Source organism: Caretta caretta, chromosome 5 (assembly GCF_965140235.1).
Source record: "Caretta caretta isolate rCarCar2 chromosome 5, rCarCar1.hap1, whole genome shotgun sequence".
Lineage (NCBI taxonomy): Eukaryota > Metazoa > Chordata > Testudines > Cheloniidae > Caretta > Caretta caretta.
In genome coordinates this window covers 41,627,919-41,653,388 of record NC_134210.1, presented here as the reverse complement: position 1 = coordinate 41,653,388, position 25,470 = coordinate 41,627,919, and the positions used below count along the sequence as shown (strand labels likewise).

Here is a 25,470-nt window from a genome sequence, read left to right as displayed (position 1 = left end):
TAAGGATTTCTCCCTCTCTCCCCTCTTTGCAGGCACTCAACCACCTTGTGGGTCAGAGTGGGGCCTTGCAGCTGATCCTTTGGACTAAAGGGTGCAGCATAAACCTGCATACCAAAATGAGATCTTCCCCTGCCTGGAGACATCATTCTGCACTGGGAAAAAAAGCTCCACCCCCTCCCACTCCCTTGAGATTTTGGGGCGTTGCTGTGGGCATCATGCTAGTCACCTTTTTAAGTCTAGCAAGGAATCTTTCCTGCACTGCTAGATTGGTGTAGGCAATGTGTTGTGTTTTGTTTTTTTAATTTCCTCTTAGCAACCCAGAGTCCTGGTGGGTAGATTTGTCAGTAAAATGCATTTGTCACATTAGCAGGTGCCCAGTGCAGACATTCATTTGACTGGGGGCAGCTTCCTGATAAAGCACAGTTGGAAGCAGATTAGGATGAGGCATCTCCCAGAAAAGGTGGGAAAGGTGGTATGGACTCCTAACATCCACAGCAGTGAAAAGACAACATCCTTTCCCTATCCTCATATGAGAAGAGCATGATGGGGGTCCAGCAACAGTGATGGAACCTGTTTAATGCTGTGGAGGGGTGACATAATTCCCAATATTTTCAGTGGCTGAAGTGGGATGGGACCTGTCTGCAAGAGGGTTGGGGACCAAGGTGGTGTTCAAGTCCTACTCTAAGTGGGGAAGGGGGTGGGCCAAACCTGAGCAGCATTGTGTTCCCATGCAGCAGGAGTGAAGTCACAATGCCTGGAGGGGAGAGCTTAGCCCAGCCAGCCCCACAGGAGCCACTTCAACTGGGACAGGGAGGTTCGGGGGTCAAAGTGGGATAGGTCCACAAACTTAGGACTGTTGGGAGGTATGGTGTGGTGTGGGACTGATACCAGCCCTCCGCCAGGTGTTACAGATTACAAGGAACGATGACCTGCCCTGGAATAGTTACTGCTGGATAGTTCCCAGATATGTTACTTAATAAAGTTGCAGCCTAGTTAAACCACGTTCTTGGTGTCTTGTCTGTCTTCCCTCAGTGTCTGAGACAATAGATATCTGGGAACTATGTCCTGCAATACACAACATTTGCCACTAGTTGTCAGTCTAAATAATGTCTGGGGGCTGATTGTACTTTGTCATCTTCCTCTGAGAATAGCAGTCTTGAAAATGGAGCAAATACTATTACTGAGACATTATAGTAAATTGATTTCCTAGTGATATAATAATTAGAAAGCAGACATTTTTTAGTTTACCTAAAAAACTTTATTAACAATGTAAAATGCCTAATATTTTACAGTCTGAGCTAATTCTGGCATGCCCTATAAGAGTTAACACTAAGTCGATGTGCAGACACCATGCTTCAACTTTTAATGGAAACAACGTATTTTCTGATTTATGTTCGAGGGTAATTGTATATTGTATATACACCATCTTTTAACTCCATTGCCCCTTTCTTCCAAAGTTGAAATAGACACCATTGGTTTAAAAGGAAATTAATGAACTTCTATGTACTGTACAGTATGTAGATATTATGATTACTTTGTATTTACAAATATGAATATTTTTCATATATGATTTTGAGTATGATAAATTAAGAAATTTTACTGTGAAGTTCTTTGCTAAATTGAGATATAGTGGAAGACTAAATATGAATGAGAGCACAAAAAGCAGTAGGAGAGTTTGTGCATGTTCTGTTACAATAGTTTGTTTTTAATATTAGAAGTTAAACACATTTTGATGTTTGAAATTTTCTACGTTTAAAGATTGTTTACAATATTTGATCATATTCTATTAATGTGATACTAGTAAGAGCTATAGGCATAGTTTTGTACTGTACACAAAATTTCTGTTGTGATTTGTATAATAAAAAAGCTTTAGGATGAGCTAGTAACCATAATTCTTGCATCTAGTCACTGAATGGTTTAAAGTAGACATGCGGAATGTCATTACAAAATCTTTAAAAAAAATCATAATGTTAAATCTGTTCCCTTTCTGGTTCTTGAGAACAACAACTTTGAACTGTAAAACTCCTTTTTGAAAAGGGCGGGGGGAGAAGGAATAGGGCAGTGTAGAAAACGCTTTATAATGAAGAGCAGTTAGGTTTATCCTTTCAAAGGTCAAATAATATTGGTTTCATGAAAGTTATGGTTTTCTTGGAGTTTCTGTACTGAATTTTTTAGCTTGAGACAAGGCAGCATAGTCCAAAGAATCTTCGCTTCGGTCTTCTCACCAATGGATAAGGAGTCAGGTTTAGGAGGCTGCTATCATCTATAATGAAAGAAATACAAAATGTAATATGCTTAGGTGTATAAAAAAGAACCTGCTTACTTATTTGTATACCAGTAGCACCTGGGAGCCTCAGTAGTGGACCAGGGCCCCATTATACTAGGCACGGTACAAACTCAGGCTAAAAAGATAGTCTTTTCCCCAAAGACTTTACAATCTAAATGCATCTAAGTTCAGTCCTTTTTGTAAAGAGCATGTTCATACACTATGAATTATGATTAAGGCTAAGATTATGTCACAGAGGTTGCGGAAGTCATGGAATCTGTGACTTCCAGCAACCTCCATGACATTGGGGGCCCCAACTGCTGCCAGCAGCAGGGGACCAGCAGCCACCCAGCAGCCACGGGTGGCGGGGGGACCCTCTCGCAGCTGCCCAGCTGCTGCCACTGGTGGTGACCCCTGAGCTGTCCAGCGACTCCGCCTCTGTGAGCAGCTGTCCCCCCACACCCCCTGCAGCTCCCAGCTGGCAGTGGCAGAGGGACCCTGGAGCTGCTCAGCGGCCACAGGTGGGGGCCCTCCACTGCTTCCAGCTACTGGTGGCGGCAAAGGGACCACAGAGCTGCTCAGTGGCTGGAGACCCCCTGTACCTCCCCAGCCACCACTGCTGGTAGGAGCCCCCACAGCTCCCCTGCCATTAAGGGTGGCGGGGACCCCCCCTGCAGCTCCCAGCCCCGCAGGGCGGCAGGGGGACCCCTCCCAGCCACTGGGCCATGGGGTCCCTGCAGCTCCCAGCCACTGCAGGGGAGGGAAGGGGCAAGGTGCTGGACCCTCCTCCCTCCCTATTTTGTCAGGTATGTTTTTAGTAAAAAAAAAGTCTGGACCAGGTCACAGCTTCTGTGATTTTTTTTTTTTTTTTGTGTATTGCCCCTGATCTGTGCATGACTTTTACTAAAAATATCCGTGACAAAATCATAGCCTTAATTATGATAATGGAGCTCTGTAGCAACTCTGTCCTACGTCAATTTTATTCCAATAAAGTAGTTTTGATTTATATATTCTGACTCTTAAAATGCTAATTACAGAGCTATGGCCATTGCCCCATGACAACAGAAACAGTGTTTCAGAATATCCATTTTGGATAATTAAAAAACAAAAAGGAAGAAAGACAGAAATTCTGGCAGGTGGCATAGTGGTTCAATCACTGAACTTGAGATCAGAGGGGTAGCCATGTTAGTCTGTATCTACAAAAACAACGAGGAGTCTGGTAGCACCTTAAAGACTAACAGATTTATTTGGGCATAAGCTTTCATGGGTAAAAAACCCACTGCTTCAGATGCAACTTGAGAGGAATTACCCTTTCATCTCTGGAGATGGGGAAAAATTTTCAAACTTGGCTGCCTAAAGTTAAGCTTCTAAATCTGTATTTAGGAACCTAAATTAAAGCTATTTTTATATGGATTCAAGATCTGAACTTTAGGCGACATTCCTTGATAATCCAAGCTCTTCCATGATAAGATAAAAGACCTATTTCCCCCACCCACCCAAGATTTTTATATTTGTTTGTAAAAATAACATTGTTTCACAGCTCTAGGAAAAACATGAATAATAAAATGCTTGCTAACTGTGAAAAGGGTTTTAAGAAAAGAGTTTCCCAAATTTGGAAAAACATAAAGCTACATTTAGACACCTGGTTTCAGGACTAACTTTGACCAGACTGATACAGAGTGATGCCCTGATCCACACAAGGACTTAAGTGTCCAACTCTCATTTCAGTTGCCTAAATCCAAAATTTAGGTTCCACTGAGATTCTCAAAACTCTTATCACGTTGCTGCCTAAACCTGGAGGCATCTAACATCCCTCAGTGCTTAAATTTCTGCCCTTAAAGTGCCCTATGTTTCTACTTCTGGGCCCATGCACTGCTGCCTCAGTCCTGACAGCTGGTGTTTGGCTTGCTCCTAAGTCCTGCGCCTCAAACCAGGTGAGATAAGTGGGGGAATGGCTGTTCAATGGCTATTAGCCAGGATGGGCAGGGATGGTGTCCCTAGCCTCTGTTTGCCAGAAGCTGGGAATGGGTGACAGGGAATGGATCACTTGATGATTACCTGTTCTGTTCATTCCATCTGGGGCATCTGGCACTGGCTAGTGTCAGAAGACAGGATACTGGGCTAGATGGACCTTTGGTCTGACCCAGTATAGCCGTTCTTATGAATTGCTATCTGCCCTGTGGGGGCTGGTGTGCTATGAGCACACCTAACTCCACACAAAATAGTCTGGTGGAGTGGAGAGAAGCAGCAGCAGCCTTCCTTATAACCTTTCGCCCATTGGTTAGTGTACTCACTCAGAACATGGGAGACCCCAGTTCAATTCCCGCCTCTGCATGATGTGGAGAAGGGATTTGAACCTGAGTGTCCCACCTCACAGATGAGGGTGCTAGCCACTGCTCTATGGGATACTCTGATATGGTGCTCTCCTGTTGAAAGCTGTTCCATGGTGTATAAATAAATACACACTGGACCAGAGAGAAAGAATGACTCTATGGTCCAGTGGTTAGGGCATTCACCTGTCTTCTCCACATGAGGCACATGGGAGAACTGAACTAGGGCTCCCCACCTCCTGGGTGAGTTCCCTAACTAATGGGCTAAAGGTTACAAGAAAGGTCATTCCTGCTGCCCTCTCCTTTCTAGCCCCTCTTCTGGCTGTCTTGTGTGGAGTTAGGTGTGTGCCATTGCCGTTCTTTTAAGAGTTCAGATTTTTTGCATTTTTGTCTACTTTTGCTTTGCTTTTTGCTACTGACAGGGGGGTGCCACATGAAAGCATAGACTTGCTCCCCAAGCTGAACAATCAGCTCCAGAAGGGAGCTGAAAATGACCGTCTTTCCCATTGATGCCTCTACTCTACAAGAGAACCTAACACACTAAGTAAACTGAGGAGCCTGTTGTTGCATCTGCGCCCTTGTCCACTTGATTGTAGATCCTGGACCAGGCTTGATGGGCTAGTCTCAGGAGGGTACAGAGTTGCCATGGTTGGGCACCAGCTTGGCCTGGTTTCCTCTCCAGATTGTGATGGTGGGGCAGTGTTGCAGACAATAACTCATCTGTTGAAAGACTGCCCATCTCGACATCTGGAGGGCTGCTTACCATGCCTCACCTCTCTGGATACAGAGTCTATCCTCTGGTTACCGTACCTAGACATTGAGCTCTGATGTCTGCATATGAGAGGATCTTGCAAGAAACTCCTTAGGCACCTGTCTCCAGAAGTTTCACAGCTTTGAATCCCAAGTGGAGATAGGTGCCTCCCTCCATCACATACTTAGGTGTCTAACTCATTGAAAGGGGTGAGGCTTAAGACACACCTCTTCTTTGGCATCTTCTATTGGCTAACTTAGGTGGCTCCCCACCTAGCATGCTGGCTTTTGTGGATCCCTCTCTTAGGTGTCTAAGTCTCCCCAGACATTGCATAAGCAGCCTGGTTGCCTCCCTCAGGGTTTGTGGATTCTCCTGGGTGGCGAGGCACCTAAAAGTTTAAAGCCAGGTGTTGCAGTGCCTAAGCCCCTTTGGGGGCCTGAGTGCATAATGGAGGTATCCTGGCAGGGAAGGGGATAGGTTGCTGTCCAAAATATTCCTGGACCCCCTGGTAGGTGATCCAAAGGGCAGCACTGATATCCACCTCAGAAGAGAATGATTATATTACACATGCTAGTTGCAGGAAGAGTGCTGCATATGCAGCTGTAATAACAAGGGTAAGAAATGGATTTTGTCTTGCATGCATGATTCCTTTGAGAGAATACATTCTCTTTCTTCTTAAATTTCACCCACTGCACATGCACAATACATTTGGGTATCTGAACACTTCTTCAATCAGACTGCAAGCAAAGCTGAAAGTTTAGTAGCATTATACTAAGCTTGAAAAGACTAGTAATTTTGAGCCCACCCTGACTTCAGTGAACTCAGCGGCAAAACTCTCATTGATTTCACTCCGAGCAGGCTCAGGTCCTGTAAGGATTCATTCATTCAACACTATCAAATCACCTCACAACTTTTTTTACAACCACACTCTTAATTTCACATCTAGTCATTAAAGTTATTAGCTCGTACCCTGGTAATTAACTAAATCTCCTCCTTTTGGGTCTTCTTCTCTCCCTTATTTTTCCTCTTTGATGAATCCAAAATGCAGTTTTAATTAAAGATCTTAGAATACTTTGAAGGCGTAAAGTCCTATATCACTACTAAGTATTATCATCGCTGCTTGAGACCTCAGTTCCCAGAAGTGGGCAGTAAGCTCTGAACATAGATGGTGTATGTTTATGGGAGCATCAAAAGAGCCGTTTGTATCTCCTTGATCTTGGGGCTGGACCCCAACATCGTTCAGAGCAGTCTCTGGGCTACTTAAAAGTATGTCTGCCTGATGTACAGCCCTAAAAGCCTCTGGTGCGTTTACCAGAGATCTTCAGTCCATCTATGCAGAGGGTAAGGAGAACCTGAATGAGCTCTCCCCTGTGATGAGCTGGGGGAAAAGACTTCAGGAGCAGACCATATTTGCACAGACATGCCTACTCTGCTTACGTGTGCAGCAGATGGAGCTACTTTGCCAAAATGATCAATTTTGGTTGGTTTCGGGTTACAAATCACTCAAGGATTTGAATGCAGGGGTAATGAAGATGAAGTATTAACCTTATTATATGAGTAAAAGGCACCAAAACTGTGCTTACCATGTGACCCCCCCGATTGAGGGAGTCACCCTAAACTGAACCTCACTTGCTAAGCAGGGAGTAGGGATGCCACATCCCCATGAAGATGAGAGGGTGGGGATAGGTGTTTCTATGTGGTGGTGTGGATGCTGCCAAGAGTCTAGCATTTAATGATAGAGCTGATTGGTCTCAATTGAGACCAGTCTTTGTTTTTGGCTGGTGAGTCCTAGAGATGATATTATTGCTGAACAGGTCTAGGGGCTAAGCCGTAGACATTGTTGGGGACAGGGAGAGACAATACAGAGACCGAATTGGCTGTGAGGTTCCCTGTTACCTGCTGAAATCATTAAGAGCTGGGTTAAGTGGCAGAACCTCAGAATGTGACGTTGCGGGAGCAGCAACGGTGGCAGAGAGAGAGCGACAGCTACGAGCCAGTTGTAGAGCAGAAGCAGAGGCATTGCTCGATGTCTCCCTGCTCCCAGGGGTGGGAGTTGAACCATGTGAACGTACCTCTGAACTCTGGGTCTTTGCTAACCAAGGACAGCCAACGGTGAGTAGGGTACAGTGGCAGGTGAGGGGAGTGCTGTGTTAAGGGACATCTGTTTGTTGGACTTTCACACCGCAAAGTGAGAAACTGAGGCAAAGGACACTGTCCAACACACTCTGGGGGGTGGATGTTTGCCTGTGATCACATGCTTTTGAATTGCGGTTCTGGTGTTTTCCCAAATTAACGTTGGTTCCCCTTTTAATAAAAGTTTTATTTTGTTTTACACAGACTCAGTGCTTGCGAGTGGGGAAGGATTGCCTTTGAGAGGCGCCCAAACGTAGTGTTTAGTTTCCCCAGATTACTAGGTGGGGACTTGAGCCGGTTTTATTTTGTGGTGGTATGAGAAATCCCTAGACATTGAACCTGGCCCTTCTTGCTGCCAACTCCACCTGTCAGAAGGATTACCAGAACAATATAACGGGGCCGGAATGCAGAGGAAGGATTCATCCTTGGAACTCTGAACTGTCTTCCTCTCTTCTGCACTGAGTTCAAGTTTCTTCTCTTCCACTGCGTAGGTCTTTCCTTTGCTATGTTCACCTTCTTCTTTCTCTTTGTGCCCCATTCCAGACTTTGTGCCTGTTTACCTGGAATGACCTTCTATATAATGCACACTGAGATTTCTTCCTCCCCTCCTTCCAAACTCTTTGCAATCCCCTCCATTCCATGAAACTTCAGGAGCGCAATGTATTCTCCCCATTCTGTGTTTCTCTCATAACTGCTGTGCCTTTAAACTGTTAGCTCCTTGGGACAAGGACCTGTTATGCTTAGCACACTTTATTTGTTGTAGGCTGCCATGTACACTGACAGCATTATAGAAATACTAATATAATATATGATAAAGAATATGCCCTAGCTTTTAATTTTTTAGGACAAATTGGAGAGTGTCCAGAGACCATCCCCTGACAGGTATTTGTCCAACCTGTTTTTAAAAACCTCCAAAGATGGGGATTCCACAACCTCCCTTGGAAGCCTATTCCAAAGCTCAACTACCTTTATTGTTATAAAGTTCTTCCTAATATCTAACCTAAATCTCCTTTGCTACAGATTAAGCCCATTACTACTTGTTCTGCCTTCAGTGGACATGGGACAAATGATCACAGTCCTCTTTAGAGCAGACTTTGAAGATTGTTATCAGGTCCCCCCTCAGTCTTTTTTTTTTTTTTTCTTTCTCAAAACTAATCCTGCCCAGTTTTTTTGAAGCTTTCCCCACAGGTCAGGTTTTATAAACTTCTTAAATTTTTGTTGCTCTCCTTTGGACTCTCTCTCTCAGGTTTAACTACATCTTTCCTAAAGTGTGGCTCCCAGAATTGGACACAGAACTCCAGCTGAGACCTTACCAGTGCAGAGTAGAGCAGGTCAATTACCTCACATGTCTTACAGACTACACTGCTATTAATACATCTAGAATGCTATTAACCTTTTTCACAGCTGCATCACATTGTTGACCGGTATTCAATTTGTGATCCACTATTACCCCAGATCCTTTTTCAGAAGTACTACCACTAGCCATTTACTTCCCATTTTTGTAGCTGTGCATTTTCCTTCCTAAGTGAAGAACTTTGTACTTGTCTATATTGAATTTCATCTGGTTGAATTTAGACCAGTTCTCCAATTTGTCACAGTCATTTTTAATTCTAATCCTTCCTTCCTAAGCGCTTGCAACCCCTCTGAGCTTGGTGTCATCTGCAAAATTTATAATAAAATTTTATTATGCCTCTTCCCTTTCTCCAGTACAGCTCTGCTCAGCAGAGACATAACTTAGTTCTTAATTTCCAAAATATACTAGCTTTAGAGGATGCTCGGCTAACCCTACTGAGTGAAATCCTTGCCCTCTGGACGGTCTCCCACAGTATTCTTGCCAGCAAGTTAAAGAAGTATGGGCTGAATGAATGGACTATAAGGTGGATAGAAAGTTGGCTAGATTGTTGGGCTCAACGAGTAGTGATCAATGGCTCCATGTCTAGTTGGCCGCCAGTATCAAGTGGAGAGCCCCAAGGGTCGGTCCTCGGGCCGGTTTTGTTCAATATCTTCATAAATGATCTGGAGAATGGTGTGCATTGCACCCTCAGCAAGTTTGCAGATGACACTAAACTGGGAGGAGAGGTAGATATGCTGGAGGGTAGGGATATGATACAGAGGGACCTAGACAAATTGGAGGATTGGGCCAAAAGAAATCTGATGAGGTTCAACAAGGACAAGTGCAGAGTCCTGCACTTAGGATGGAAGAATCCCATGCACCGCTACAGACTAGGGACCGAATGGCTAGGCAGCAGTTCTGCAGAAAAGGACCTAGGGGTTACAGTGGACGAGAAGCTGGATATGAGTCAACAGTGTGCTGTTGTTGCCAAGAAGGCCAATGGCATTTTGGGATGTATAAGTAGGAGCATTGCCAGCAGATCGAGGGATGAGATTGTTCCCCTCTATTCGACATTGGTGAGACCTCATCTAGAGTACTGTGTCCAGTTTTGGGCCCCACGCTACAAGAAGGATGTGGAAAAATTGGAAAGATTCCAGCGGAGGGCAACAAAAATCATTAGGGGACTGGAACACATGAGTTATGAGGAAAGGCTGAGGGAACTGGGGATGTTTAGTCTGCGGAAGAGAAGAATGAGGGGGGATTTGATAGTTGCTTTCAACTACCTGAAAGGGGGTTCCAAAGAGGATGGATCTAGACTGTTCTCAGTGGTAGCAGATGACAGAACAAGGAGTAATGGTCTCAAGTTGCAGTGGGGGAGGTTTAGGTTGGATATTAGGAAAAACTTTTTCATTAGGAGGGTGGTGAAACACTGGAATGCTTTACCTAGGGAGGTGGTGGAATCTCCTTCCTTAGAAGTTTTTAAGGTCAGGCTTGACAAAGCCCTGGCTGGGATGATTTAGTTGGGGATTGGTCCTGCTTTGAGCAGGGGTTTGGACGAGATGACCTCCTGAGGTCCCTTCCAACCCTGATATTCTATGATTCTATGTCAGTGGAAGTTCTGTCATTGACATCAGTGGGGCCAGGACTTACTCAGAATATTTTTTTATAATATTTAGATTTTTTTTTAGATATAAAAATTTAGATTTTTCTGATATAAACTGAGCCAAAACACTTGAATGCCTTAATTTACATTAGATACAGAAAAAGCAAGACTCACCTTGATTTTTCAATGGTAAAGGCATAGTCTCCCTGAGTTTGCTTAAAAGATTTTTCATTTCTCTCATGTCTCTGTGGAAATTAAAAGTAAAACAGATAGAATGGAGACTTTAAATAACCTATTTTCTGCTTTTGGGGGTTGTAGGAATAGTACAATACACTGAAATAATGAAAGATAATAAATTTAAAGTGGGACTAATGAGCTCTTTTGGATCTATCTATTGGACAAGTAGTTGGTTCCAATATAAAAGCCAGTCTAATTCTTTATTTTTGTTACAAGAGGAATATGCCCTCAGATTTAATGAGGAAGTGGAGGGTTGATTTGATTGTAATTGGCAGCTTTCTGGTTCAAATTTAGCCTAGGATGATGACATAATTACCATTTCCTGGATCTTGAGTGGTCTTTATAAAATGAGTTGGTGGGTTCAGTCCAATTCCTCGTGGAGAGATGCACCGTACGCAGCATTGATCAGCATCAGTGTTGGCTGCGCTACCCTTTTGCCCCCAGGTGGCAAACACTTAGACCGTAAGTGCTTTGCGACAGTGACTCTTTGTGCTTTGTATCTGGGACAGTACCAAGCACAAAGGCAGCATTGAAAAAGTAGTAAATAAATGACTGTAGGGACCATGTGTGTTGTATCAGTTCCCGTTCTGTGGATGAAGAGAACATTCCATCCAGCATGTCAACCTAACCCCTCTCGAGTGCATGGGATTTGCCCAAAATGTTAAAGGCGAGAAAACAGACTAAATAATCCCCACTGCTATGATAATGGGTTTCCTCTCTCCCATAGCAGGGTTACAGGTATGTGTGTTTTGAAAGTGGCTCACGGTTTGTAAAGTGAAAGAGAAACTGTGTGAGGGCTCAGGCTGCACTAAAGGGTTTTTGGTTTGAAAGACAGCATGATCTTGCCTCATTCATTTGGATACCACTGATACTACAATATGGTTCCTAAACAGAGCAGTGCAACTGTCTTTCCTATAGTTCAGTTTTATTCAGCTCCCCTTTTAATAGAACAGATTTTGGTTATATACAAGGAAATATGGTAGCCCTCATGCTCTCAATGGTAACTCACAAAAAGCCTTAGATAATAGATCAGTTTTAGTAAGACCAGAAATGACCACCAGGGTTATCTCTTACTTTTTTTTTTTTTTAAAGGGCCATAGAAGTTTCAACTTGCACCTGGATAGCCAGATGATGAAAGGAGTTCAGTTTGGTATATACTTGTTTATTTCCACATGTTCAGAATTATTGGCATGCACAACTGATGTCAATTGGATATTTAAATACCTGACTGGCAAGTGCAAAAATGGAGTCCAGGTAATTTGGGATACAAAAGCAGAGGCCTGGTTAAAATTAAAATGAAAATAAGTCTTATTATCGCTGTTCTGCAAGTGGGCCCATTTATCTCTGTAGTTTCTTCTCCTTCGTGCTTTGACAGTGGCATTCAGTAGTACTCAGCTAAATCAAATATTTCACTTCTGGCCCATCTTTGTACCCACTGATTTGGAAGTTACTGTCATGTACATTAAGTTCTGAAGAAATGTTAAAATGCCTTTTTAATGTACTGATACAAGTAACAATATTGATTGCCTATGTGGGAAAGACTGAATAAAGCATTAGACGTAAATTCCAGTATTTAGGAATAAAGGCTACACATACCTTTCAGTGTTTTCAATATCGGTGGAAACCTGCCATGAATGCTGTTGAATATCTATTGGTGAAGATGATGTGTCTTCTAAAATAGGTACTTCTGAACTCTCCTCCATTTTATTGTCTAGGATCCTGGGTGTTGCACAAGGCTCTTTTCCTTTAAAATGTTAAGATAAAACAAAACATATCCCTGTTATTTAAACACTGCTTATACAGAGACTAAAATGTGGTGTTTTGAACTTGGTCATGCACAGCACCAGTGCAGAGAGTTATGAACACAAACTCAACGTGAAAAGTGAGCAGGGCAGGGAATGGATGGCAACTTGTCTATCTGCTAATGAGAGCTCTGCTGCTTGGCCACTGCACTACTTATGCCAAGCAGCAGCAGCGGGAGTGAGGTCAAAGAGAGGAGTGTGGAACTAAACATTTTGCTTAACTGTGTAAAATCTGTGCCAGGGACCAAAGGACAACATGGAATAAAAAACAGCGAACTGTAGCGCATCTATTGAAAACGACTTCAAAACCTCTCACATCAATAGACAGCACAATGCACGTATCCTAGTTAGTAGTAGTATGCTGTGCTGAAAAAGTAGGACAAAATGTGCAGTTCTATACATGACAAGTTTTAATAGCACTACACACCTGCCAAGATTCACAACCCAAAATGCAGCAGATTCCAAATCTGCACCAAGTTTGTGATTCATACTTACTACAAGGAAATAAAAGGAGGTGTTAGAGCTGAGTGGTTGAGGGCTGGTAGTCAGGTTTTTTGTGTGGGAGAGAGGGAGATGTTGGGCCTGGACTATGGTGATGGTGACTGCAAAGAAGTTAGGATTGATGGAATTAGCTGGTGCCCTGACAAGGTTTTAGTCCATGGCCCTTGGGCAATTCCTCTGTGGTAGGGATGACTAGATGTCCTGATTTTATAGGGACAGTCCCGATATTCAGGGCTTTGTCTTATATAGGTGCCTATTACCCCTCCACCCCCTGTCCTGATTTTTCATACTTGCTATCTGGTCACCCTACTCCGTGGTATGCAATGTAGCCCTGGCACCAGGCATCTGATGGGATGGATTTCTTTTGTGTGTGCCATTTGAACTGAGAAATTTCAGAGTTGGGTTCCAGACACCTTCCTCAGAAGTTCAAGTTTATTTACCTTTCTGGATGGATCTCATGAATTTGCCCAAACAATCTATGACCAAAAAGCTCTTACTAAGGAAGGTTTATCACGAAGAGAAAGAAATGAATATTAAAAACAAAATCTGTGGTCTGAATGCCTATCTAATCTTCAAACTTGTCCAGAAATCACCTAGCTAAACCTCATCTGTGTAATTACAGTATAGAAGAAATTGCTTGTTTATTTCCATCATCCAGCCTCTCAGGTCATCAAAGCTGTTTGCATGTTCTCAGCCTGGCAGTCTGCTAGAGATCCTGAGAATCAAACTTCCATTTTTTTAAACCTCTCACTCACCTCAGGTATCCTTGGCCACAGGGAACAGCTCCACTTTTCACCTCTCATGGAGGCTCCTTTTGAACTCCAGACTAAAGTGCTGCTCCATCTCTCTCTCCCCTCCTGACCCGCCGCTTAATGAAGAGTCAATCAAACCCTCCTCCTGGGTGATCTCCTTCTGGGCTTTAGCTTTAGTATAACCTCCTCCCAATTGTACATCCCAGTTAGAACATAAGAATGGCCACACTGGGTCAGACCAATGGTCCATCTAGCCTAGTATTCTCTCTTCGAACGGAGGCCAATGCCAGGTGCTTCAGAGGGAATCACGAGAACGGGGCAATTATCAAGTGATCCATTTCTTGTCGTCCACTCCCAGCTTCTGGCTGTCAGAGGCTTTAGGACACCCAGAGCATGGGGTTGCATCCCTGACCATCTTGGCTAATAGCCATTGATGGACCTATCCTCCTCCATGAATGTATTTAATTAGTTTTTTGAACCTTGTTATAGTGTTATCCTTCACAACAGCCCTGGCAACAAGTCCCACAGGTTAGCTGTGTGAAGTACTTCCTTTGGTTTCTTTTTAAACCTGCTGCCTATTAATTTCATTGGGTGACCCATGGTTCTTGTGTTATATGAAGGGGTAAATAAGACTTCCTTATTCACTTTCTCCACACCAGTCATGATTTTATAGACCTCAATCATATCCCCCCCTTAGTCATTTCTTTTCCAAGCTGAATACTCCCAGTCTTTTTAATCTCTTCTCATATGAAAACTTCCATACCTTAAATCATTTTTGTTGCCCTTCTCTGTACCTTTTCCATTTCTAATATATCTTTTTTGAGATGGGGTGGCCAGAACTGCATGCAGTATTCAAGGTGTGGTCATACCATGGATTTATATAATGGCATTATGATATTTACTGTCTTATTTATCCTTTTCCTATTGGTTCCTAACATTATTAGCCTTTTTTGGGGGGGGGAGGGGAGCGGAGCAGGGGGACTGACACTGCATATTGAGTGACTGTTTTCAGAGAACTATCCACAATGCCTCCAGGATTTCTTCCTTGAGTGATAACAGCTAATTTAGACCCCATCATATTGTATGTATATAGTTACCCAATATGCATTACTTTGCATGGATCAATCTTGAATTTCCTCTGCCATTTTGTTACCCAGTCACCCGGTTTTGTGAGATCCCATTTTAACTATTCATAGTCAGCTTTGGACTTAACTATCTTGAGTAATTTTGTATCATCTGCAAACTTTGTCATCTCACTGTTTACCCATTTTTCCAGATCATTTGTCATTGTCTTATCAGAGACCTCAATGCAAAACCTTAATTGCTTATCTGTCTGGTCCTCTTGGCTATTTTACTAACTGTATTGGAAAGAGCAGCGAATTATACCAGCTCCATTACACAACTTTCATATCACACACTTATCACCTTTCTATGAAATAGGATTGCTCTTGAAAGCAATCCAACTTGTCACTGGTGCTATAGAAATACAAAGTAGTGTTATAATCTGGTGTTGATTAATTTTACCATTACTTTAAAGTGCTATGGTTTTAAAACAAGGATTGTTATTTCCTCTTCCCAAGGACAGACGTACAGTGCCTGTAATGTTTTCTTTTTTGTCAGCACAAAGGCAGTCTTGTACAGTTTTGGCAGTATGAGTGGTACCAAGCTCTCTTTGGCTCAAAGGAGCTGTTGGCTACCAGTAATATTGTTGGATCCTAACCGATTCATGAAGACCTCCTTGAAATTCAGGATGCCTGCCAAATCACTTGAAAAATAACTGGGAGTCTGTTAATAATAAAGGCTCTGAAGACGTCTTGGTCATAGGCTTAAACCAGTGAGTTAGGCCCTGGGGTCTACCCTCAAATCCAAGATAGCATTGGAATATGGTGGAGGCTCTGTACTGGTCTACCACCCCTTCCCAACTGCTGTTCCCTGGCATCATGACCCTATGATGCAATGCCAGGGACTCCCTTGGCTGTGGCTGCCCCTGGATCTCTGAAGAATGAGTGGGTGTCTCAATGGAAACAATAATGGGGGGAAAACAGTAAAAACTGTTATATTTTCTAGGGAATCTCCATAGGGCTAGCATGGGGATGATATGCTCCCCTTCCAAACTTGCCTTTGACCCGTTCTCTCTTCTTTCCCAAGGAGAGTTCAGTGTATTTAAGTGCTTATTTCTCCTCACATGTATTGTACTTCTCTTTTCTCTCACAGTTTGTCCTTCTTTCTCATACCAGTTTTCAAACAGAGCAGTGATTTTCAACCTTTCTTCATTTGCGGGCCCCTAAAAAATTTCAAAGAGGTGTGGACCCATTTGGAAATCTTAGACATAGTCTGCAGACCCCTCAGGTCCATGGACCACAGGTTGAAAACCACTGAAATAGGATAATGAGATCATAGCACATCAGTTAAGTAATCCATCCTTCCAATGCTCCTAAAACTTGAAGTAAAATACAGTTTACACAGAAAAAGATACCATGATTTCAGTGAGGTGTTTTTTTTATCTAAATTATAAGCTATCAAAGGCTTTTATATACTATTTTAAGATATTTGTTATTAATCCAAAATGCATGATGGAAAAGGAATTATGCCAGGAACTTCAATGTGTAAGGCTCTTGTACTGTGCATGGTACACACTTACCTGTAATTTAGAATTTTTATTATTGTGATGGACATACAATACAGAAACTAGATCACTCTGAATTTATATCACAGAAGCTTTGTGGTGTATTCGCTCCATGATGCATGCACACAATTGTCCCATTAAGCTCAATTCTTTCCTTTTTAATCCAAGTATCTATTCTATGGTATTTCTTGAAGTGCCTAGCAGAATAGTACCATAAGACCATGTCTACACCTCTTCACACTCCTGACCAATATAGCTGGCAGAAGTCTGTGTACAGACATGGAGTGCTGATTCTACCCTTGCTTTGCCTGTACTATTCCACCGGGGCACACTGCAATCTTAGAGATGTAACTCTATGAATCTAATTCACTGTTTCCTTAGGTTGTGTCAATAGACTGTTGTTAAGGATAAATTCTGAAATAACGACAAGCTGTAAAATATTCCCATTTCATTTTAAGACACTGGAAATTGAATAAAATTTCACTTTGGAGGGGAAAAAAACAAAAATGAAAGACTCCCCTTTGACTCCCACCTCGAATTGGACCTTTTGTATGTATATGTATTTTGCAAGACCGCCTAGTGCACCTTAAAACAGGCCAAATATTGACCTCTGATACTCATACAGAATTCCCAATGAAATCAAGGGAGAGCTGTGTGTGAGTATCTAAGGGCAGAGTTTAACTCTGCATGGTTATACATTTTTTTTGAAAAGTTAGACAAATCCAATGTTTAAGTTTCATGCCCAGTCTGACCAGTATTAACGGCAGTAACTATTAAAGACAATGCACTTCATGAAAGAAAACCCGTGAAGGCACATAATGTCTGAGTTAGGATGGCCACAGCCCCTTTACTCAACCTCTTGCACTGTAGTGCATGCACTATGATGTCCTTTTGAAAGGGCGTCCCACTAACTCTAAGTTTACATGTTACCTAACCTTTACAATCTTTACAAATAAAGTGGAATGCTATAATGGAAGAGATGCACAGAATGTTTACCTGTCAACATGCTGCAGTGAGTGTGTGATCCACAGCTCACTGACTTCAATGGGCTATGGATCAGACCAATAGCTTGTATGATATTTTCTTACCATTAACAGTGATATTTTAGTCTAGTTTCAGTATAAATGTATAACTGAAAACGGAGCTTTTAACTCCTTGACACAGCGGCTTTTAATGTAGTGTGTACTAGACTATGGGTAAAAACCCTTATACCTTCCCTCTCTTTTGCCCTCCAAAACTCCTGCCCCATCTCCTCTTTGCTCTCCTGCATGCATCTTTACCCAATGCTTGTATAAGAAGAGCTACCTTGCTCCAGTGATGCACAGCTGACTGGTAGGAGTATACAAGCATGACAACATTCTGTGATGTAAAACACATTCCTATCATTAATCCCATGTGTCCAGGAGCTAATAGTTTACTAATATAAGTAACAATGTAACCGAACTGGCTATTAAGATCTGCAGATGGTACCATGGCATTATTGGTTTCTGTGTAGATTATGTATTTAGGCATTTAAACTTCAGAGATTGACAGTTCAGAAACTCTCAGTTCAATAGTTACAACAGGTTTTTCACAGTTGCTTGGTACAAGAGTTTCCTCACTTATTTAGAACAACTTGATTCTGAACGAGGTTAAGGTAATAAAACGTTCTTCGCTTGTATTTTAACAGAACTGTGGTTGAATCACATTTTTTGTATGTTCCGATGGCAAAATGTGAACATCTGTGGACGAAGTGATGAAAGAATGAGTGTTTGCTTTCTATGAATTGCCATAAAAAGGGCAAATAGTTCTTGTTATAAATTTAGCTGACTTTACAAAGCGTCACACCAATCTGAAATGCCAGTGTAAAATAATGACTCTCTTGCTCTCAGTGACTTAAAATGATCTAATTGAGATTGCAGAGACTAAAAATTCTTTCATTCATTAACCTGATTTCCAAGTAACCCCATCACTGTGCAACTAGTATTTAAATGTAATAAAATCACCTAGCATCCTTACTTGACATTGGACTTGTTACTATGAAAATGTGAGTCAGCAGAGCTACTTTATTTTATCAGTCACTATTACAGACCCAAACCAATTTAAAAATTATTTGCTGTTGATACATTGAAGTCCTGTAGGTTGTATCAGTTCATACTCTGGGATGCTAACAAATATTTGTGAGACAATGTGGGTGAGATCTTTTATTGGACCAACTTCTGTAGGTGAAAGAGACAAGCTTTTAAGCTTACACAGATCTCTTCTTCAGGTCTAGGAAAGACACTCAGTGTTACAGCTAAATACAAGATGGAACACATTGTATAATCCACTAATCCTCCTTTGTCCTATGACTGCAGGTGTGTTAACTCTCTATTCCACCGCAAATGATCTCTTGCAACATGTATTAACTCCTTATACTAAGCCATCTGTTCCACCTTGTATTTAGCGGTGATACACTGGGCAGGTCTACACTACAGTACAGCAAGCAACTGTGCCACTGTAGCTCCTAAGTGAAGAGGCTATCTCTGCAGATGAGAGGGCTTTTCCTGTCAGCATAGCTACAGGGAGCATGGAGCTCAGGGAGATGGAGTGCCTACGCCAATTTACAAACAGCCATCACTCCAAATGATCTGACTGGAGTGTCTCAGAAGAAAACTATTTCTACAGCACCTTCTAGTGGTTAATTGACTAACTCGAGATTTGCTCACACTTGGCAGAAAGAGAGTATTGAGTGTTGGAAGCATCATTTACCGGGTCAATAAAACATGCAGGGAGATTAGTAAAACAAGGCCTTTTTTATTTACAGGAAGCTGAGGTGAATTTTGTAAATGCTGCAGAGCAGTTCCTAAGCTAGCCCTGAGTATCTCCACATTACTTAGCTTCCCACTGAACTATAATTAAAACATGTTCTCATGTCTGAGGCCTGGGTTTGACAGTACTCCCTGAGATCTTTACAATGTTTGTTCCTGTGTTTCTTACTAAATCAGCACATAAAGAAATTTCAGCTCACTGCTTTAGGGTTATTATTTATATCAGAGCAGCAGCTAGAGTTTCCAGCCGAGAGCAGGACCCACATTGTGTTTATGCGCTCTACACGTTTGCCCCAAAGAGCTTGCAGTCTAAATAGACAAAGATGTGGCTGATCAAACAGAAATGAAGTGACTTGACCAAAGTTACACAGCAAGTCCATGACAAAGGTAGGAATAGGACCCAGGACTCCTGACCCTGTCCAGTGCTTTATTTACTTGACGGTGTTGCCTCCAAAGGCATTAACCTATTCAACTTAGTGAGTTATGTGGCTAAATTAATGCACTCTTCAGTGATTTTTTTAAAATTAATTTTCATAAAGAAACCAAGAATCTAAAATACAAAAAGGTCTTACAGCTTATATACGTTACCAAAACCCACACATTTCACAGGATCGCCAATAAAATCCATGCATCTTTACAACTTGTCAAAGCTGCAAGACCAGACAATACAAAACCAGACAATATTACACAGACATAACATGTTGGGGTGGAAGCGACAACAACAATAATAAAAAAACATACACAAGTAGGCCAAAAAAAAAAAAGGGGGGGGGAGGAGCCTGGGAGAGGGAAGCCGGAGGAGAAAAAGCAGAACAATCAGGTAGAATGGAAGTCTGGCATTATTTGAATATCTCAGCATTTCTTATCCAAATGTATCAAGAAACAGGGTTCAAATTTCTTTGAATTCATATAATTTTTCTCTATTTTGATAAGCTATTTTTTCTTTTGCTGCTAACTCAGACAGATCTGAACACCCTGCTCTATTCTGGATATAAGTCTACTCTTCCATTTTTGTAAAATCATGTACTTGGTAATCACTGAGGCCCTCAAGAACCAGCACAGTAGATACATAACCTAAGATATAATTTTCAGCTGAGGTTTGGTTGCTGAAGCCAAGCACTGTTTTCATTCATGTCCATCTCTTTCCACAGCTGCCTGGCTGTTGGATAGTCCCATAACATGTGCATCAGGGGAGTTCTTTTTCTTTATTACAGCGGCAGCAAACATCAGAGGACAGGACCCCCCTCTTGTGCAACCTGTGTGGTGTCCAATATATATTAAATAGAATTAAAATTAAATAGAATCTTTTGCTGTATCAGGAGTAGCCTGAGCTCCACTGAAGCATTTTTAACATTATGTAACGTGCTGCCATTGGGGTTCCTTTAAGGTCTGTGTGAAGTCCTCTTTCCACCCTTTCACAAATAACTCCAAACCACTGGAGTTCCTCTTCATTAGTAGAGCATACATAGTGGGGGAGTTTATGAAGCATTTCCAAGGTTACCAGTAGTTTTAGGGGTATGTTTACACTGTCAGTGGGAGTGAGCCTCCAAGCCAGGTGGACAAACTCAGGGTCACAGGGCTCAGATCACCACGCTAAAACTAGCTGTGTAGACAGCACTTTGAAGTTGCAGCTCGGGCTTTGAAGCTCAATCCCCTCCTTAGCCTTCAGAGCCCAAGCTCTAGGCTGAGCCACAACGTCTATTCCCATATGTGTGTAGATGTACTCTGGTAGTCTGACAGCGTCTGGACCAAACTGATATGTTAGTAAGTGTTTTAGTTGTAAGTACTGCACTCCACTGAGATCAGGTACCCATGCTGCTTTAGTGTTAGAAATAAGACAAAGCCCTCCTCCCTGACTAATTAGTGAATCCATATGATGCCCTTGCTCAGTCAATTCTTCTAAATTACAGTTTCCACCCCCCCCGTTTGCCAGTCTGGGCTACCCCAGAGAGGTCCTTTTGCATGACACTGAGGATGAAATCGGTACATCTTAGCTATGATAGCCATCACCAAATATTGTTCTGAATTTTTGAATTAGTAATAGGAAGGCTGGAATAGTGGTTTTTTGGCTTGGATATATACAAGAGGGCCTTGTCTGCTTATAACATCAATTTATACTCCATGGAACCAATTTGAATGCCTCAGATAACTGGATGAGCCCATATACCTACTGCTGGGGCTCAAGAGCCCAATCTAAAAGTAATGGCAACAGTGGGCACTCTTGCCGAGTAACCCAGAAGAGGCTGATGATATCTGAGGTCACATTGTTGGTTGTGATGGGAGAGGTTGGGTGAGAATATAACCGTTGAATCCAGGAAATAAATAGGAGTCAAAATACAAATTTTTGTAAGGTATAAAACATATCTCCAGCCCACTCTATCAAAAGCTTTTTCTGCATCTAAGGCTTATATGGCTTGTGGTTCGGGGTCATCCTATTTCACTACTATTATATCAATAAGTTGTCAAAGGTTATCAGAGGCATGATAGCTTCTGACAAATCCCACTTGATTTGGTGTACGACAGAACCCCAAACCTTCTCCAGTCTCATTGCCAGAACTTTTACCAATATGTTGACATCACTATTAATAAGTAAAATTGGCCTATAATTGGAACATAGTGTAGTGTCTCTTCTTGGTTTAGTAATAACTAATATTAGGGCTTCCCTCGGCATAGGGGGAAGGGTGCACTCTGGGAGTGACTCATGAAACATCTTAAGCATCTTGTCAGACAGGAGGTCAAGGAAGGGTCTATAGAATTTGGCAGAGAAGCCATCTGGCCTGGGGGGCTTTCCCTGCCTTCTTATGCTCAATGGCCTCAACTAACTCATCCTCTGTTAGTGGTGTGTCAAGGTTTCTACACTGAGCTGCAGTGATGTAGTATTTTTAAATAATAGAGCCAAAGCACCTGTGGGAGTTGGGGGAGCTTTGTGTCCAATTTGTACAGATCTTTACAGAAATTAATGATATTAATAAAGAGTTCTTTAGGTGATGTACATAATTTACTATGGTTATCATGGAAGACCATGATTCTACATGCAGAGTTCTTTTGTCTTGGGTGGTAAACCAGCAGCTTGCCAGGTTTTCCACCCAATTCACAGACGTCCTGCCTGAGTAGAAATAGGGCAAATTGAGCCTGCGCTGAGTACGTCTTACTGAGTTCAGATCTACAATTAATCGGGGATTGAAGCAAATCTGGAAATGGGGCTGCGGCTTAAGACAAATCAAGCTCTTTTACTTTTTTTTTCAAATTTTTGGTCTCTTCTTGGCTGATGCAAAACTTATAATTCTACCTCTCGAATAGGCCTTGAGTATCTCCCACATTAACCCTTCTAGAAGATGTTGAAGATTGGTTTGTCTCCAGGAACAGGCCAACTTCCCCTTTTCAATAAATATTTTGAAATGAGGATCTAATGAATGTGAAGAATTAAATCTCCATTTACCTGGCTGTTTCTCACCTGGGTCTGTTGCTATTTGAAGAATTACAGGGGCATGAACAGAGTCAGCAATTGTATTAATGGAGGAGTCAGTTACAGAATTAACCATATCACTGGGGAGCAAAACAATCTATAGGACAATAGGACCCATGTACTGGAGAAAAGTATGAATAGTTCCTACTCATTGGAAGTATGAGTCTCCAGACATCACATAGCCCTAGATCTTTAAAGTGCAACTTCAGAGCCATTCTAGTTTTGCTGGCTTATGCCCCTGAGGCCAAGATTTGTCCATAAAAGGATAATTAAAATCCCCAGCAATCATAGCAGGGATATGGGGTTCTCCATATAACTTAGTAAAAAACCTAGGAAAGATTTCAGGATCATCAAGCTTAGGCCCATTAATATAAGCAGTGACTAGGTGACTTTAAGGATTACAAATCTGCCCTGAACATCTGAAATTCACTCAGACACTGTTATTGCTACTGCTTTATGGAAGAGGTTGGCTCCCCCACTGGATCTGGATGAGAAACCACATGACTCTGCTTTTCCTACCCAGTCATGCTCTAATTTAGCAACCTCATTTGTGGTCAAGTGTGTCTCCTTCAAAAGCAGTGTCTTCCTTTTGCTTTCATTCAAAATGAGTACACTTTTGTTCTTTTTCACTGGACTGTTGAGACCCTTCACATTCTAGGAAATAGAATTAAGATTCAGGGCCATTTGGCTGTGTAAAGAATTATTTTTGTATGAGTACTCTTGCAAATGGAGGTGATGGAACCGTTGTATTATTTGCTCTATTACATCCCATCCTACTCCCCACACAGAAAACCATGTGGTGGGGAAGTCTATGGATGAAATGTCTCAGACGTTTATTCTAGAGATTTTGGATTACCTTGCCAGATGCTTGCCACTTGCCAGACTTCCAGGGAATAGGGAGGAAAAGGCTCCGGAGAGGGAAGAGCACAAAAAGACAAGTTAAAACAAAAACATAAAAACACAAAACATACATATTACCACTATTACTTATTACCAAGCATAGTAGAGCACAATGTAATTGCAAAAATTATCCAACATCTAACACTATAAACAAAACCAAACCAATTCAGTAGAGGCAGGCTGGGAAGACGCACCATCCAAGCAAGAGGCTCCACCAATATCCACAATTTAAATTATTATTTTTAATAGGCATCCTATTATTCCCATACCACAGATTAGTACCTATATTATAAGGCAATAGAAAGGGAGCTCACATTTCACAAATGTAATATTTCTTAACCTGCTATGTCAAGGATATTATTATCCCCTAACTGGTAATCTTTGCAGGTTGCTGAACCAAAAACCAGAGTATCGGTAATAGAGCTTGCTGCACTGAATGAGACACTGTACGTTGTGAGAATTACTTTCTCATGGCCACGTAGCCCCTCCTCCTTTTAGTTTACAACCAAACATTCAGTTTCCCTTCCCCACATTAAGTAAACATATACTGTAGCTATCAGGGGAGAAATCCAACTACTCCCACAAACTGTAAATAACTGCACCAAAGAATACAACAAATACTTCAGCTGAACAAGTGACTCATCTATATTCATTTTATACTTCATGTTCATATACATGGGGTTGAGCTTATAGAAGGTGGGGAAAGGGGCAACAAGGGGAAAGAGACTGGGGAAGTAGGGGGGTGGAGGGAGGACATGGGGAGAGAAAGTTAGAGGACTAGGGAAAAAGGGCAAGCAGGAGCAGGGTGAGAGGGAGAAAGTAACAGGTAATAGGGAGGGCAGAAATCACTGTCCACATAGCTCAGCAACCTGCACTGGTCTGCTCCGTTGCCCCATAGGGGGTACAGCTATATTGGTCAGTCCCGGGCAGCTTTCCATGACATCTTGCAGGGAGGAGAGCTGTCACTCAGATTTCCAGCCCAAGCTGCTAGGCTTTGAGGACCCCCCAGCAGTAAGGATACAGCAGGGTCTCCCACAGGCACCAATTTTAAGAAGCGGCATTGGAGCCCTCAAATTTGTACAGAGCAATAGGAAGCTGCACTGCCCCCTAGTGATCTCTTTGGTGTACATCAGTGCTCAGCTAACACATAGGCCTTGAATGATCACAAATCATTCATACGTGTTGATGTTCATTTAGGGATGTTGTCAAATGTTTCATTAATTCCCCAGCACAAATGCAGAAGCAAAGGCACTTAATATTGTTAATATGCAATTTAAATATACCCTTTCCTCAGTCAGCTCGGTCCCATGAGGTCAATTTGGGATGAGGTGTTTCCTTAATTCCCCTGCTTCACATTTAGCCATTTGATGAGAATTGATATACATGTCCCAAAAGTTAATAAAGTATCAGCTTGAAGCAGGAGAGAGAACCCAAATAAGTGAATGAGTCATGGTAACTGGATAAGCTCATAAGTGCAGGTAGGGCAGACATAACAACTGGGAAGTAAACCTGGTATAAAACAGAACAGGTACTCAATTCATTGCAGGCTATTTAAAAAACTTTCTGCTGCTTGTGGCTTTTGGAACAGATGTACTTCCTTACTAGGCTTGACATGAAACCGAGCTGGAAACTTTATGAAATATTTGTTCACCCGGTGCTTGGCAAGTTCCCCTGCTCTTCTAAAGCTGATCTCTGTTTAACCATGTCTTTTTGCAAAGTCTTGAAAAATCATTATCTCATTTTGTGATATCTCCCAAAATAGTTCTTTTTTCCACAAGCTAGCTGCATTATGTCTTCTTTTACAGTAAATTTGATCAATTTGACAATCAGTGCATGAGGTTTGGCATCTGAGGCTGACTTAGGAGCCAGGGATCTATGTGCTTTCTCTAAATCAAATTTAAAATCATATGACAGGCTGAGCACTTCTGAAAGAAGCCAGGAAACAAATTCTAGAGCATTGCCTTTCTCTACTCACTCAGGT

The 25,470-nt window shown here is 42.0% G+C and overlaps 1 protein-coding gene across 2 annotated transcripts in view; it reads right to left on the bottom strand.

The window, feature by feature from the left end:
* Window positions 1-1,235: 1,235 nt before the first annotated feature.
* Window positions 1,236-25,470, bottom strand: part of RGS7BP (regulator of G protein signaling 7 binding protein) — a 78,584-nt gene continuing 54,349 nt past the window's right edge. The window contains exons 4-6 of one of the 2 annotated variants that reach the window (XM_048850915.2): window positions 12,250-12,397; window positions 10,591-10,661; window positions 1,236-2,263 (exon numbers count right to left, since the gene is read on the bottom strand). In XM_048850915.2, the coding sequence (XP_048706872.1) occupies window positions 2,172-2,263; window positions 10,591-10,661; window positions 12,250-12,397 (311 nt within the window). In that variant the 3' untranslated portion in view covers window positions 1,236-2,171. Of the gene's footprint in view, window positions 2,264-10,586; window positions 10,662-12,249; window positions 12,398-25,470 lie in introns of those variants that run through there. The other variant, XM_048850916.2, reaches the window with a different exon arrangement.